The sequence below is a fragment of the Aureobasidium namibiae genome, assembly GCF_000721765.1.
Source record: "Aureobasidium namibiae CBS 147.97 unplaced genomic scaffold scaffold_4, whole genome shotgun sequence".
NCBI lineage: Eukaryota > Fungi > Ascomycota > Dothideomycetes > Dothideales > Saccotheciaceae > Aureobasidium > Aureobasidium namibiae.
Genome location: NW_013581205.1, coordinates 333,462 through 350,099, shown reverse-complemented (window position 1 = coordinate 350,099; position 16,638 = coordinate 333,462). Strand labels below are relative to the sequence as shown.

General features: G+C 51.1%; 5 protein-coding genes across 5 annotated transcripts; 3 read left to right on the top strand and 2 right to left on the bottom strand.

The window, feature by feature from the left end:
• Positions 1 to 173: 173 nt before the first annotated feature.
• Positions 174 to 1,643, bottom strand: M436DRAFT_79736 (uncharacterized protein; the record flags this gene model as incomplete). Its single annotated transcript, XM_013574390.1, has 3 exons — positions 174 to 1,154; positions 1,217 to 1,404; positions 1,457 to 1,643. The coding sequence occupies 3 exons, from the start codon at positions 1,641 to 1,643 to the stop codon at positions 174 to 176; spliced, it is 1,356 nt and encodes a 451-aa protein (XP_013429844.1).
• A 1,179-nt stretch (positions 1,644 to 2,822) lies between these two features.
• Positions 2,823 to 3,575, top strand: M436DRAFT_41893 (O-methyltransferase-like protein family 3; the record flags this gene model as incomplete). Its single annotated transcript, XM_013574152.1, has 1 exon — positions 2,823 to 3,575. One exon carries the CDS (start codon positions 2,823 to 2,825, stop codon positions 3,573 to 3,575), a length of 753 nt encoding a protein of 250 aa, XP_013429606.1.
• A 2,767-nt stretch (positions 3,576 to 6,342) lies between these two features.
• Positions 6,343 to 7,134, bottom strand: M436DRAFT_70830 (uncharacterized protein; the record flags this gene model as incomplete). The annotated part of the gene is made up of 1 exon (XM_013574294.1): positions 6,343 to 7,134. One exon carries the CDS (start codon positions 7,132 to 7,134, stop codon positions 6,343 to 6,345), a length of 792 nt encoding a protein of 263 aa, XP_013429748.1.
• A 728-nt stretch (positions 7,135 to 7,862) lies between these two features.
• On the top strand, positions 7,863 to 9,406 carry M436DRAFT_61734 (uncharacterized protein; the record flags this gene model as incomplete). Its single annotated transcript, XM_013574207.1, has 2 exons — positions 7,863 to 7,878; positions 7,947 to 9,406. The coding sequence occupies 2 exons, from the start codon at positions 7,863 to 7,865 to the stop codon at positions 9,404 to 9,406; spliced, it is 1,476 nt and encodes a 491-aa protein (XP_013429661.1).
• A 2,320-nt stretch (positions 9,407 to 11,726) lies between these two features.
• Positions 11,727 to 16,383, top strand: M436DRAFT_79731 (uncharacterized protein; the record flags this gene model as incomplete). The annotated part of the gene is made up of 3 exons (XM_013574389.1): positions 11,727 to 11,911; positions 11,970 to 12,072; positions 12,130 to 16,383. 3 exons carry the CDS (start codon positions 11,727 to 11,729, stop codon positions 16,381 to 16,383), a joined length of 4,542 nt encoding a protein of 1,513 aa, XP_013429843.1.
• Between the last annotated feature and the right edge of the window lie 255 nt (positions 16,384 to 16,638).

Below are 16,638 nucleotides of genomic sequence, written 5' to 3'. Positions count from 1 at the left end.
TACGGAAGTGTTGGTCAGGATAACACTGATGATGCAGTGCTCTCAGAGTGACTCTCGACGACCGAAATCCCGCGTGCCTGCGTTCTGCTACTTCGGCGATCCTGGTATACCGAAAAAGCAATGTATAGATGGAGGACTGGATACAGACAAAGTATTGGAGAATGTACAAGAGTTCAATCATCGGTCAGATCGATTGGCTCAGTTGTCTTTGCTTTCTTGCCCGAAGGCTGATCATCATCGCCAGACGCAGGACGTTTCTTGCCTCTTTTCTCAATCATCTCGATATCGTCTAGAGAACTTTTGACCATATCGAGACCCAAAAGCTCCCTCGTCTTGAAGAACTCCCAGCACAAGCCACTCACTCTGAGTGTTTTGCCCTCTGATGGCCCCCTCTTGTCCAGAAACTTTGTTAATTCAGGCCTGGAAATTTGTCCCAAGGCCAATCTGAAATCATCGATGTTCCACATACCGTCTCGCGTAAACAGATCTATACATGCACGGATCTGATCGCAGTCGAGGTCTATGGTTTTCGGACGGCTTATCTCTGCTTCGTAGTCAAGTTTGTGGCTTCTGGGTTTGACCACGGATTTGAATGGGCCGTCGAAATCAAAATCGATATTTCCGTAGTTTCCACGTTTGGTCAAGTCGACGTCGTCGTCGGGGACATCGTTGAGTAAGTCATGTTGCTCGATGATGTTTTTGGCTTCGCCGACTGACTTTGGTTTTGGCTTGTAATGGTTCATGATCTCCTCAAGGCGATCGTCTTCTCCTTGTACTGTGCGGCGCGCTTCTTCCATATCCGTGGATATGGAGACTGCGTATGCAGCTGTTTCTCCTGTGGTAAGATCTGAGAAAACTGCAATGCGCAAGCTTTCCTTTTTCTTTTCTTCCACCTCTGCTTGGTTGATGTAGTCCATGATCTGGTCGCGGAAGAAGTGATTTGGAACATCTGTGATTTTGTGGTCTCGTCCCAGACGGCCGCCGTGTACAGTGCCTCCTTCATCTCCGCCAAACATGATGCCTACCACACGTTTGTCGTCACCCAAGACATCCCGATACACGATCTGTGCTTGTACCATGCCTTTTGTTCTTTGGTCCACATCCATTGCTGACGCTAGGTCGTCAATGAGCTGTTGGTTCGACTTGGGGTTGTCCTACGCTGCTGTCAGAGATATGTCCAAATTGGGAATGGTCGCAGTAAGGAGAATGCTCATACAGCCTTGGATGCCGAATATGGTGTTTTAGGCTCTGCATTGGGATTGACGGCCTCTCTTTCCCAGTCAGAGTTCTTCCTCGCTCCATGTATGCCCGCCACGACGTTTCTGTACATTTCGGTGCGCCGGTCTGCAGGTTGCTCCTTGATCTGGTTTTCTAAGTCTCTGAGCACATTCTTGAAAGGGACATCTGCGAGAGTATGTTCGGTGCCATCTGCTCGGTAGTTGTTCGACAACGCCACCACGATGGTCCGGTTGCTTGAAGTAGTCTGCAGCTACCATGAAATATGCGAGTTCATCTACGTCGGCGTCGGACATGTCTGTATACTTCTTCATATTGGCGATCAATTGGTCGTTTCTCTTTCCATCCTTGACGTGTTCGGCAAGCTGCTGGGTCTCACGTCGAGTGTTGCCGCGTTTTGGAGGCATTGTGATGTCGACTATAGAATATATGAATAGTTGGTGGTGAGTTTAGTTGATGGTAAGACCGAGGTCAAAAGACGTGCCCGCAAGCGCGTGTTTATGCAATGCAGAGCAGGAACAACCCTGTACATTTTTACGTCATGCTATACGCGGATCTCTCGCTGTGGCCGAACCTTGTTGACAACTGGTGGAAAGGGCGACCATGACACCACCTCCGACCAACTTCTATTGTCTCTTCGGTTGCAGCAAGAGAGACGTAAGCGTCCAGAGTCGTCGCTGTCGTGGTGTCGCAGTATAGCCATCGAAATGCACAGGCTTCTGCCAGATTTTGTCACTCCTGTCCGACTTCATGTCAACACGAAAGCGCGATTGGTGCTATAGAAATGCACAGTTCTCACTAGGAGGTAGCGGAGTCCACAGAGAGCCGACACCATCGCGAATCTCTAGGGATTCTTCCCATCTGCTAAAGACACTGTGCGTTTCTATAGCGTCCGCATGACATATCTTTGCCTATGGAGAGGAAGGACAGCCTGGCGACTTTCAGTGGACCTGCCTTAGTTTTTGTGTACTGCGGAAAACCGAATATCGCTACAGCTCAGTTGTACGGCTACCGAGCCAAGCTCTACCAATCAAGCAGCTTATTATTCAATCACGTCGAGACTGCCTCGAGTTGCCCGCAATCGTGTATTCTCCAGTCGCTTTCCGTCTGCAGTGTAAGCAAGGCCAGAAATGGCATACCAACACTTCGCAGCTCCTCGGCCGAAAGGCTTGGACATTGAACAACTCCGTCACACAAGTACAGGATATGAACCAGCACGACGGAGTTCGTCGGCCGAGATGTTCGGACTTCGAAGAACATAATCTCACGAGTAGTCGTATGTACTCCTTCAATACAGGGTCGCAGGCAGCACTCGCAGGCAGCAACTGGAAGCTACCAACGACGCGATCCCAGTATCTTATCTAATTCGCTGGCAAACCGGTATGCTGCGATGTACTTGTTCCATGTGATAGAGCATGGTTTGGATATAGAATGAGCCAAGGTAGGTGCCATTGACCATCACAATCATCAGCTCCTTCCACTTTCAGTTGAACCAAGACTGGGTTATGTGAACTGTCCAAGGCTTCGATTTACTTTACCCCATCTCTATCACATCGATACATCACCTATCTATACACCAAAACAACATGACAGACCAACAGGAACAGCAAGCCTCTGTGCCTCCCAAAGGCGTCCGTCGTCCAGCTCCTAGTCCGAAATGGATAGCCACCGACCTCTACACACTCTCCCATCTCGACCCCTCAACCGCACACAATAGTGACATCCTCAAAAGTACTCTCTCCAACGCCTCGAACCAGGATCTGCCTGCCATATACTCCTCTCGCGCCTTCGCAAAGTTCCTCGCCTTACAGGCCAGGGCCACCGACGCAAAGCACTGCCTCGAAGTGGGTACTCTGGGCGCTTATGCCAGTATCTGGCTCGCAACTGAGAATCCCAACCTCAAGATCACCACTTTGGAGTATAACTCTCATCATGTGCAAGTTGCGAAAGAGAACATCAGCAATGCTGATCTTGGCGATCGAATCACTGTTCACGAGGGACCTGCCATGGAGACACTTCCCACCATACTCTCTGACATTGATGCTGGAAAGCTGCCTAAATTCGACATGGCATATGTGGATGCAGACAAAACAAACAATTGGAACTACTTTGATGCCGCAGTCAAGGGATGCAGAAAAGGGGCTGTCGTTATCGTGGACAATGTTGTCCAGGGCGGTTTGATCGCCAGTCAAGACAAGCCCCTTGACAAGCCAGGGCACGTTGAGGGTGCTAGAGAAGTCATTGAGAATACAGGCAAGGATGGAAGAGTCAGTGCTACCGTGATCCAGACTGTGGGAGAGGGCAGTCATGACGGCTTCCTCTTTGCTGTTGTTTTGTGAACGGGACGGTTGGAACCTGTGGGGGCTGCTCGGGTGGACATTCTTGCTATTCTGCTTTTCCCTTTGCTTTTCGACACCATCCTTTCCAGGCACCCTATGTCCCTCTGGCCTCGATTTTGCGTTGTTGTCCCTCCAACGACAACTTCATGACTCTCACGATATCATATCAAATCCATACCCATTACATTTTCTGGCCGCTTCCAACGTGATCGTATACCACATCGGTCCATATGCTTGTAAGAACGAATGATGCGTTGCATGCTAGCAAGCAGAATGGTACAGACATCAGAAGCAGTGCTCAGAAAACAAAGTGATGTGACATAGGTAGCATGCATGGATCAACCACTTTGTCTGGAGCAAGGCCGTTTCTTACATGAACAAATGTCACCCAAAGCTCCGTTTAGTGTTTTCTATACTTCCAATACCATCAAGTCTACCAGTAAAGACGTCAAGAGAGAGTCACTACGAAGCAACCCGAGACAGAACTTACAAACGCAAAGGACACAAGAACAAAACAAAAATACACAGAGCTGCGCATAGCGCTCAGCAAAAGGCCTTTCTTTGGCTACCTACCATATTGAGCTAACGGCTCCTTGAGCATGTGTACTTGTCATCATAGCGTGCATGTTCGTCTTCTACATCTCCCACTCGACAAACTTCTTGGTGACCTTCTTCAACTCCTTCTCGACATCGACCTTCTTCTCAGGCAGCAAACTCACACCACCTTCATCCTCTCCGTTAGCCTTTGCAGCTTTATCCTCCAAGTCCTTGATGCAAGTACCAATCATGGCGTGAACGGTGTAGACGGCATCATTACCTGCGTTATGAGTGTTCCACGATTCGAGCTCAAGCTCATACATGATATGAGACAGACCACGAGCAGATTGTTCTCCAGTCAGAGCACGCCACATGGCGACGGTGTCTAGGAAGTCAATGTTGGCCAGGTTGCTAGGATCGTAGCCGAGTTTGCGGAGGTACGCGATGTCTTGCTTGGTATCGTGGCCCAGGAAGATGATGTTGCGTTTTTCCTCTTCGCCTGCAGTGCTGGTTTCAGTGTTCTTTGCGCTGTAGGGGTATTTGAAGCAGGAAGCGATCATGCGAGGAACATCTTTAAGATCGACAAAGTCGCTTTCGCCGAATTCGAATTGGTCGGGGCAGCCGCGGACGAAGTCGGAGTTGACGTAGTGCTTGTACTCGTTGACGCGGAAGTGGCGTGCGCGGATTAGATTGTGCCAGTCTTTGCCGCCTACGCCGTGAGGAACGCCTTTCAAGTCACGGGTGTCAAGGGTGGCGAAGCCAATCTCGGTGATGATGTTGTGGTTACGCTCGTATGACTCCACATCGACGGCAATGTAGATGACATCCGAGTCGGGGGTGTCTGATGATGGTGGAGTGAGACCGAGAGAGACTTGAGTGCGTTCGACCTGGCGGTACATGTTATGTTGCTGGATGACGCGTGCTTCCTGCTTTGCTTCCTTTGCGACCTTGGTCTTGCCCTTGTTCTTTCCGGCATCGATGGCAGCATCCATGTCCTTTCTGAAGTATGCGAGGTAATCAGGCTCAGTCTCCTCGGGTCTGAGAGAACCAAAGTGGGGAGCCTTGGTGGTGAGACTCTCAAAGTCGTCCTTACTTGATGACTTGCCCAGGAAGTGAGGCCTGAGCAGTCTGTGCTCGCTGTATTCAAAGGGGAAGACAAGAGTGCCTTCAGGGTCGGTGGGCATGCGGACCACATAGCTTGGATAGGCTCTATCAATTTCCTTGAGCAGTTGGTCGAATTGTGCAAGAGGGACGAAGACGATAGGTCTCTCAGAGTGGTAGTAAGATGACCAGATATACCACCTACCGAATATCAGTTTTTGATCATGATTCGAGCATTTTGCTTTTCTAATGTGGTAGCCATGCCTGGGAATCACCCAAAGATCCAGAAGCTGCTTCAAGTAAAATGAGTTCGCGCAGTAGATGCTATATACAACTCACAACTGCGCATACACTGCTCGAGGGAAGAAAGTGTATGGGAGGATAGGTCGTGTGAAATAAGAAAAGCAAGGAGATCATAAAACTTACAGATCCCATTCACGATCCCAGAACTTTCCGCCAGCAAAGAACTGTAACGAAACAGGTTCGCTCTGCGACCTCTTCATGTACTTGTAAGGGAACTTGGAGACGGCGTTGATAGGCACAAATTTCATGCCCGAAGGAGCAACCTCACAGAAGGTGTGTTTGTGTGCTGCGCCATTAGTAGAGGCTGCAGTATTGGGTGTATGGCCCAGCAAAGCGGCAAAGCGCTCTGCTTGGGTGGTAGTCATTGCTGATGTTTTGGTCGATGATGTGGTGATGGAAGAAGATGATGGGGACAGCGCGCGTGGTTGAAGTTGCGCCTGGTCGAAAGCTCGCGCGACGGTAAAGTAGACGCTTGAGCTGATGGAATGTTTGAAGTAAATGGATACAATGCACTGCGAGTGAAGGTTTATTGTCAGACTCAGTCCGTTATACAAGTGTGCCAGGTTTGCGGATTGGGGCTTGGAAGTGAGGTGTCGAAGTTCGGCGTCTCCACCAAGTTTGGACACGACCAGGCAAACAAGAGACATGCAATGATTCACGTCTAGACAAATATATAAAACAGAAATGAAGTGAGATTCCCGGGTCACATAGCCATGGGCAAGGCCTTGCGGTGTGCATTTGATGGTCGCAATGATGGGTATATACAGTAGAATGGCCGAAGGTAACAAAACCCACAAACTCCAATCGCCATGAGAAATGCAACGCTCTACTCGAAGAAGCCTCCTTCGCTGTCCTCGTCCTCTTCCTGCCCGCCCATGACTTGATCCTCGTCGGCCTTCTTCGCAGGCCTTTGTGCTGTCTTTCTGTCCTTGTCCTTTTTGTCCTTCTTCTCCTTCTTTGCCCTGGCATTCGACGCCTTTTGGCCAATGCTGTCGTCGTTGTCGAGTCGGGCAGGAGCAGACTTCAGTAGCTTGCCGTTCCTCAGAGCGTCGAGTTTACCCTCTTCCATGCACTTTTCGACAACCAGCCACATGTCCGGGTCTCCCTGCTTCTCGACTTCGATCTCATTACCATCGGCATCCTTCTTTCCCTTGGTCGGCCACAGTGCCGAGTAGACCATGTCCAGAGGATGGTACATGGAGTAATTCAAGTCAACCTTGGCCTCGTGTATTTGCTCGTCAAGATCAGCCTCGCCTTCCTTAGCTCTTCTCTCCAGCTTCTTGAGGCGACGCTCTGCTTTCCGTCGCTCAAAGAAGCGCACCATGTGATATTTGCCAATCAGGTCTTTCTTGCGTTGCTGGTTCTCGGCTTGAGCGAGGTCGTACTCGCAAGACTTTAGCTCTCGCTCATGGTTGAGGCGAACATCGGCGGGGAGGTTCTCCTTGTGTTGTAGCAGACGGTTCAGACTGCGAATGCGCGATTTGATGGGGTTGACGGGGTTGGCCTTGCGCTCGAGTTTGCGGTGCGGGTTGGGGTTGACCTTGCGTTTCTTCTCTTGGCCAGGCACTTGTTCGCGACGCGAAGGGTGGACTTCGCTGTGAGGACGCTTGGTTGCCATGGTTGTGTTGTATGTTGTGAGAAAATGGATGATTGTTGATGGAGATTATTTTTTCGAAAGATCGAGCCGCCAGTCCCTTTGGCCTTTGGACGGAAAGAGCAAAGTCTTGCCGAATGTGTGGGGTAGACCGAGACCGAGCCTCCACTGCCGCACTCTTCACCTGCCAGCACTCATCATCCATGGTCATCCTCGGAGACATGTGTCTAAGAAGATGCACCTCGGCGCAGTCCAACTCACCGGAAGACTGTGTTGGTACTATGTTATTAGCTATGGCTGTAAACAACGAACGTCAATCACCACTCAACCCCGCGAAGCACTTACTGGACATCCAGCAGATCTCTGTAATATTTTGGATGCATTTCTGTAGGATCGCGTACGGTCAGGATCATCTGCTTTTGAGTAAGTTTGTGAGACATCTATCTCACAGGTGATTCATGGTATCAAGCTGCAAACACCCCTCACAAAGAAAGACAAGCCAAAGTTGTTGATTGATACATCTCTACATGCCCAAACCAAACATTGGCAAATGTTTTCCACATGAAGTACCCAGTTCAGCTCTGTGAGAGTAGAAGGTTCTACTTCCGTTCATGGTGTTGTAGAAGATCATATAAAGAGCCGATGTACGAACTTGCGGTGTTGTTGATCGCAGTGACACGAATCACTAACCAAGCTGATTGTAAACAATATCACAATACCGAGAGCCATTACTTGGCACGAGTGACTCCACGATGCCATCTCCTAGAAGTGAGTGTCAACCAATCCATACGAAGTCAATTCGCTATGTGAAGTCGTTTCACTTATTCTCGTTTCAGATAGCAGGTTCATCGAGAACTTTGACGACTCCTCCGAATCACCTTCACCAGAGTCAAACTCGACAGCACCTTTTCCTGATTGCACATCTGGATTCAGTCTTCCAACGCAGATCATACAACAGTTCTCTGCCATGGGGTTGAGGAACACGAGTCCTCGCGGCTCTGATCATAACAACGGAACAACGTCGCAACCTCAATCACCAGTGCAAGTGCAGACGCCAACACAACCCCAAGCTCCTGCCACTACTCAGCACAGCAAGTCCGAAGCTGCTGATGTGCGTTCCATGAAGTCAAGCACTATGCTTGTTGACGATTTGATCCTGAGTCTTGAGTTGGGCACAGACAAGACCAGCAACCAACCTTCCAGCGGAGCGACCCCACCCCAGATCCAAATCAACAGCGAATCGCAGCCAGCCAGAGATGGCGAAGACTTGCCAGAGGAGCTCAACGATGGCATCGATGGCCAATCAGAGCCCGAGTCTGAAACGTCAGCAAGTTCGTCTTCTTCCAAGCAGGGTACGTCAACTCTTTACCGTACAGGAGCAAGAAGTCTACACTGGTACCGAGCCTTACGAGGCGGGCAAAACACAACGGGATCAAGATCCAAAGTCGTGCTCAGGGAGAACGTGATAAATCCTGTGCATCAACAACGTCCCCCGGGCGTATTGTGTCTCTTGATAGCCCTTGTTCGACGCCGTGCCAGGACGAACTCACGTCCCCCCAGTGCATACTCAGTGCTCCTGACAACACAACAACCTGACTCCAGTGACATGACTGACCGTCAATCAGATTCAGAGCAGAATGAACCGATCAATCCAGTGCGACTGAAGTCAATCGACTTCATAAAAACCGCTGTGGATGACTTTTTCGAGGACATCCAGACCGAACGAGGCATCCACCCCGACACCCTGACAGAGAACTTCAACGCTCTCCATCAGCATCTCCAACATTTCCGCAAGGTTCGCGACGCAACAGCACGCAAGTTCCAGAGATGCTACTCATCCCACGCCCGCACCAAGACTTCGCCAGCCGATTGCGACGACTGCCACATGTACTTGGCTCAGATCGAGCACGGTTATACCGGTGCTTGCGCCAACATTATGTCTATGATGACGGAGCTTCGCAAGGGTATCTGGACATCCGTTATGAAGGCGAATTTTCACAGGGAGATTGAGGAGAGTGTGAATACATTGGCGCGGGGTGGGTTATTCGTGCACGACGTTAACTTGCAGAGGTTGGAGGAGACGAAGGGTATGCTGCAGTCGTTGGAGGACGATGCTGAGGCAGCAAAGGGATGGCCACAGGTTTCTTTGAACGATGCGCCACCTGAAGATGGCCAAGCTTCCAAGAAGACGAAAGAGGATGAAGATACAGGAAACGACGGTACCAAGTCGAGTCAAGTGAAGAGCAAGAAGGGAAAGTCAAAGGAACAAAAGAAGAAGAAGAAGGGCAAGAGATGAACGTATTTCTTTTCAGGAGCAACGAGGAATGATAGGATATGAAGAAATGAACAAACCGATCCTCTCTCTGGACCCATCACTTTTTTTTTTTTGGACAACTTTGTGCCTTTTAATAGCTGACTTACTATTTGCTGCGATAGACGAGATGGTATCTCGTATGCTTTCTCAGGGATCGATGTGGTCGATTACACCTATAAAAATGCACAAAACTCTTGCAGAGGGTGGATTGCCCAAAGAGATCGCGTGCTTATCCAGATTTTGTCAATTCTAGACGCAAACGAGAAAGGGAAGAGGAGTGTCTGTCATGCTCAAGAAGAACATAAGTCGAAAAATGCCCAGCACTCGAAACGACCATGCATGCATAACAAGGCAAACAAAGCAGCCGCGTGACCAGCATTGATCAACAGAATTCATCAAATCCGAACATCCGGTACAATATCAGGAGATGTGAGTAGTTGTTCTGCAAAATGTAAGCTCAGTACTTCTGGTACATAACGAGAAGGTCGGACTTTGTGTAGCTGTTAGGCAGCGATCTGCTGACGAAATGGGAGATCTTGTCTCAGGGTCGTAGGGGTTCTACGGTAAGCCTATAAAGTGAATCGTTGTGATTTGGCAGATCTTTCCAGCGCGTGCGCAGAGCGTTGCTCTAGTCTGGCCCTACAAGATTGCAAAGTGTCATCTGCAAGATAGCAAAGCTCACCAAGAGCCTCACATCGCAGCTCTCTCGCCAAAGATAGATAAAAAATTTCCTTGCCAGGCGTGCACCTGGCAGGGCATCGATCGATGGTATACATGATCGAGCGAATAGGCTGACAACGGTGCCGTTATAGTTTTGGCCACGGGGGATGTCTAAAACCTCCTCTGGTGGTTTGCGCTGTCTAAAACGAGTCAAACTGCCGAACACCGTTGGGTGCGTCGGAGAATTGGTAATTCGAGTGCGCTAACAGGCGCGAATGTGGATTCGAGATGTTCATCTTGCAATACGATGATTGTATGGGGACAAGCATTTGTTCTGTGTATTTGGTTGATGATTGATGATATGTAGACAGGGGACGGACATTTCATCGAAGTGGTTGCACGTTGACCTGAGTCGAGAAGCAGGAGGTGGAGGCTAGACAGGGTCGAAGCCACAAAAGTGGCAGGCGATGACGAGAGCTGTCGGATGTTTTGGCATCCAGCGTTCATCAATGCACCATCCGTCCGCAACCTTGACCACCCAACGGAAGGTCGTGTCGAGACGAGATCAACGGGGGATGCAAGAGCATTTGAACAGCAAATCTATCAAGGACAAGACAAGGATTGAGAATTTGCAGAGTCCAGAAGGGCAACTGGAGAAGCGAAATGGAGGGGATGCGATATGGGAAGGAACAGCAAGCTGTCGGGACTAGGGCCAGTGGCGCGCCAGAGTTCAAGCCCAAGCGGAAGTGCAAGTAGGTTTTTAGTTTCTAACTGGAGTCCTGAAAGGCGCAACAGAATTCTGAAAAACGAGAGCACGAGTAGGACAAATGGCAGTAGAATGGTTGAATGGTAGCATAGTTCGCACAGCAGGGCAGAGAGGGCGGCTCGAAGGCGTTTCTTTGTTCTTGTTGTCGCAATTGTCTTGCAGCAGGACCCCTGCAGGCATGAGGACTAAATAAATAGGGCGGTGCACGGACATATAGACGTTATCCTACGAACACCCAGCAGAGACGTGTGGAAGCTGACTCTGAGCGGTGGGCGCGTCCTTGAGCTCTCTCAATCGTCTCGCCCTTGTCAGACCGGCCCTTGTCCTCGTCGCTCCTTTCCATACACCTGAAAGTCGACTCCAGCGTTATTCGTAACAGACAAAGCCGCGCCTCGATCGACAGGGTGCATTCGTGTTTTTCTGGCTACCCACACTCCGAGCCTCCGGGACGCAGCCATCGTGCATCCTTCTTGTTTGACAGACGTCTGGCTCGCAAAGTCGCGGCCTTCTCTTGCGCCAGTGAGACAGCACAGTCAGCACCCCCCCACGGCCACTCGACCCAACTCGACTGGACAGCATTTCGCATCGACCTGTCGCCCGTTCTTGATCTTGGATATTGCTGGCCAATAGAAGACCATTTGGCTGCTCACCTAGCGTCATCTGCCTACTGCTCGACCTGGTGCTACTCGATCACCCTCGTGACACGCGCCCTTCAAGGCCACCGACGAAAGCCCCTCCTCGACGACGTTTGTTTCTACTCAAGACTTTCCGCTCTACTGGTGTATGCTCGACAAAATCACCGATACCGTCCCCGAACCCGGCCGTCGTGCCGTCGCTGCCACTCTCGACTCGACCTGATCCAGTACAACCGCCACCATGGATCCTAATGCCTTTATGGTGGGAGGTGGCGTGCAAATGCAGCAAAGACCACAACCTCAGACCGACCAACTTCCCAACGAACTCCTGGCCAGGATCGTACAAGAGTTGGCAAAGACTCCCATACACTCTGGATGGCAGGCTGCATTCGACCCTCGCACTCGTGCCATGTGCATCCTTAATCTGTTAGCTCTACAACCCTTCCGCATGCTCAACGGCCACGTAACTGACATATGCGATCAGGGTGAAAGCGCTACGTTTGCTGAACAACACGAATGACCTGGGCAGTGCCGTCCAGATGGCAATGCGCTTCGAAGGCCAGATCATCAGCACCAGCGCCTCCGAGGTACGTCTACTCTTCTCGTCATATCTTACGCATCCCACGTGTTGACTCTTGGCGCAGGAACAATGGATGGTGGGCATCAAGTCGAAACTGAACGAAATCAGCCTGGCACATCAACAAACGCGCATGAAGGCACAGCAACAACAGCAACAGCAACAACAAGCCATGGGGATGCAGATGCAGCCCAGTCGCTCCCACCAAGGTGAAATGGCCCCACAAATGTCCATGGCGCCGCAAATGATGGCCCAAATGAATATGCAACCGCACATGCAGCAACCTCAACAACAGCTGCCACCTCAGCAGCAGCAGCCGCAACAGCAGCAACAACAACAACAACAACAACAACAACAACAACAACAACAACAGGCTCAGAACCAACAAAATCAAACCTTCACTCCCGACGAGCAGAAGCAAATCACAAACATGGCGCGCACCTTGATTACCCAGGTCCCCGAGGAGCAACGGAACATCATCCGTCAGCGTATCATGTCCGGCTTACCGCCTCAGCAGAGAGAGTACTACCAACGCCAGGGTGTTGACCCGTTTGCCAAGCACTTTCAGCAGATTGCCATCAAAAAGTTCAACAACGAGAAGATGAAGAGAAGCCAACCACAGGCTGGTGGACCGATAGATTTCTCGTCATTTGCCGGTCAACAGGCCGATGCCATGAAGATGGCCGACCAAGGCCAGCTTGTCGTGCCAGCTAGCAACAATAACATGGGAATGGATCCCGCGGCTGCCAATATGGGCATGAACATGCAGCCCGCCATGCAGAACAACCAGCAGCAGATCCAGAATATGATGGCCCAGAGACAACAACAAACCCAGGCCCAGATGCGAAACACTCAAATGCAGCAACAGGCTCAGGCACAAGCTCAAGCTCGCAATGCTGCTCAGCAACAAGCCCAGCAACAGATGCTTAGAGGGCAACCTGGCGGTCTCAACACCAATCAAGCTCCACAGCAAAGTCCCGCCATGTCCATGCTCAATCGGCCTATGGTTCCACCTGGTCAGCCCTCTCAGACACCTCCTCAGTCTCGTCCCCAGCCTACGCCTCAGCCCAATCAGCAGATGAACCCCCAGATGATGGCTCAATTTAGTCAACAAATTGCGAACAACCCTGGCTTGTTCCCAAACCCCAAACCGGACTTGCAGATTGCGCAGCTGCCACCGCAGTTGCGGGCCAAGATCGAGGGTATGCCCCCTGATCAGCAACAGCAGATCCTCCAGAGATTCCGCGATTCACAAAAGACGCCGCAAGCTCAACAAGCCCAACAAGCGCAGCAAATGATGATGAACAACTTGAATCCCGGAGCACCCATGGGCCAACAAGCACTACCAAACGGTGCCATGGGTATGCCTCCACAAGTTCCCCTGAACCCTCAACAACAGATGGCCATGGGTATGGCCGGCGCTCCGAATCAACAACAAGCTCAGCAGAGGCTTCTGATACAACGACAGCGCGAGATGGACACAAGGCCATTCCCGCCAAGGATTCTGAACGACATTTGCCCGGTGCCACCAAATGTCAAGACATGGGGCCAACTGAAAGAATTTGTCCAACAGAACCAGCAGAATCTACCTGCAGATACCCTGGACAAGGTTCGTAGATTCCAGCAAGTTGTCATACAGAAGCAGAACGCCGCCATGGCCAACGGGAACGGGCCACCTGTCAATCAGATGCCTGGACAAATGCCACAAGCCCCTGGACCAAATCATCCAGCTATGCCTGGCAGTCAAGCCCCCCCTGCCCAAATGGTTCCACAACAACCCCAGATGGGTCCGGGAGCAGGTATGCCCAACATGAACGCGAACCCGCAAAACTTTGCCAACATGGGCAACATGCTCCAGGTCACAGAGCAAGAGGTACAGGCTTTCAAACAACGGGTGCCTCAAGCGCAAGGTCTTCCGCACGAGCAGGTGCGGAAATCTGTCTTGCAGTGGAAGATTAGTCAGATGCAGAAGCAGAACCCCGCTATGGCTGCACAGGCAATTAATGCAATGCGACAGTTGCAGATGCAACAGCAGAACGGTACGCCTGGCATGCCGCCACAGAATCCGATGGCTCCTACCGTACCTCAGATGGGTCCTCAATCCGCTGCTATGGTACCCCAACTATCGCAACAACTCGCGAATATGCAGCAGCAGCAGCAGCAGCAGCAGCAACAAAACGGGCCAGCGAACAAGAAGGGTCAGAAACGATCGGGTGCAACTGACGATGTTGTCGAGATCCCTAACCCAAACCAGTCACCCCAAAGGCCTGCACCCAACAACGCACAGCAGCATAAGAACCAGAAGCCAACTATGCAACTCGATCCTGAGCAGCTCAAGAACATGCATCCTGACAAGATCAAGCAAATGGCTCCAGAACAGCGTGCCGTCATGCAACAGTCGATGCAACAACTGCAGCAAAAAATGCAAATGGATGCTTTGAAGAGGGCTCAATCCTCTACTAACCAGAAGGCATCGGAAGGGCAGCTTGGAGCCCAAGCGCAACAGCCTGCACAGATGACGCAGGCCCAACGCGAGCAGTTACAAGCTCAGAGTGCTTCGCAACCTGCACAGGTTTCACAGCTTAAGATACAGCAACAAAGAGCCAGACTGACAGCCATAGTCTCGGAAGTGGAGGCTTCCTACCGCAAGGGTCCTCCTCAGCAAGTCACTGACGCCAGCTTCAACGAGGTGGTTCAGAAGCTGCGTGCTTGCCGAGAGATGATTGTAAAACTGGACAAGATGCTGCCCACTGTCATGACATTCGTCAACGACAAGACGGTGCGACAAATCTGCCACGAGAGGGCTAAGCTCCTTGGCGAGATGACCTTAGATGGCAACATCAATGGCTACATCTCGCTGTCGACACAGCAAATCGGCGAGGCTGAGGGCAGCATTCGCCGGTTCATCGTGCAATGTATAGCGCACCTACAAAAGATGAAGCCCTCTTCACCAGAGCAAGTGCAACAGAACACCGACCAAGCAAGACCTCCACCAGCACCACCGGCAGCTACTGCCGCCATGGCAAGGACAGCATCCAAGAGCGGTGACCGATCAAAGCCACCTCCAGCGCCTACATCGGCCGTGCCTCCTCCATTCCCTGTTAGTTATCAATCCCCTCACGGTGTGCCCGTCTATGACAATAGTATGCAAGGACTTACACCCGACAAGCTACAACTCCCGGCAAACAAGCGCAGAAAGACTGGTCAGCCTGGCAGTTCAGCTTCTACACCTGCAAACGCAGGCACGACCCCTGGCAGCATGCCTAGTCCCAACATCAAGATGCAGAGTCCTGGTGACAAGAGACGGCAAGTGCAGCCCAAGGTCGAACCGCCACGAGGTCCTGAGAGGAAATACAAGTGCGCCGATGAGTACTGCGAGTTCTACGTCACTGGCTTCGAGAAAGAAGAAGAGCTTCAAGCGCACACGGTGGAGACACACAAGCAGATCGAGAACCCCCTCGATTTCTTATTGGAGAATGCGGCTGCTGCGTTTGACCTCGACATGGAAGGCAATGAGAAGATGCCTCAGATCGACAGCAAGGCGACTCTTACTAGCGTCAAGCCATCGGCACCAGGACCAAACACAATCAAGAAGGAGGCCCTCAAGGTTGAAGGTCAGACGCCTGGCAAGATCGTCAAGGCAGGCACACCTTCGCCGTTTATCAAACCAGGAACGCCACCAACAGTCGCTCGTACACCGCAAGGACAGAAGCGGTCGGCACCAAATCATGAGCCAGCTTCGGCATCGCCTAAGAAGAAGACCATGCTCGATACTATGATGGACAAGGCTGGCGTCACGATGCCGCAAGCTGTCAAACCCACTGCTCAAGAAGACGACCGCAAGCAATCTTCGACTTCGCCCAACATGTGGAATAATGATGCCGATGACAACTTCATGAGGTCGGTTCGTGAGACTCTCAATGGTCTCGATGAAGTAGCACAGTACTCTGACCTGGACTGGGCCATCGACCCCTCGCCTGACATGACACCTTCGAGTTCTAATTCTGGAACCTCGGCGGCCACTTCCAATTTCACCGACATCAGCGAGCACGACCGTCTCAAGATCATGTTCGAGAGCGATCCCTTCGGTCTGGGCTCCGGTATACAGTTCGACCTCGGAGACGACCTTGGCATGGGCATCATGGGCATTCAGTCTACGTTTGACAACAAGAAAGAAGACCAGAGCAGGCCCACACCACCGCCCGACGTTAGTTGGGAAGCCATGTTCCCCAACGCTGGCTTGGACAAAAACGATACAAATTGGGACAAAGATCCCATGGGAAACAGCATCTTTGACGGCGTTACCTTTTTCGATATTTAAGGATATTTGCGCATTGGGGGAGTTATACTTTTTGCCTCAGAGAGGAACACACACATTGATGCATTTTCGAGCGTGGAGTTTTTGACATTCGGTCGACACGGCCTGAGTGTGTCGTCTCTTGATCTACATAGCCTCAGCACTGAATTTCAGCTTTAGTTTTTCTGTCCTAGAAGCAGTGCCCTCAATTCTTTGATCTTGCATGCCGAAACATATTCTCTCTCCGATAAACAGCTATTGAAATGCACAGTGATGTGT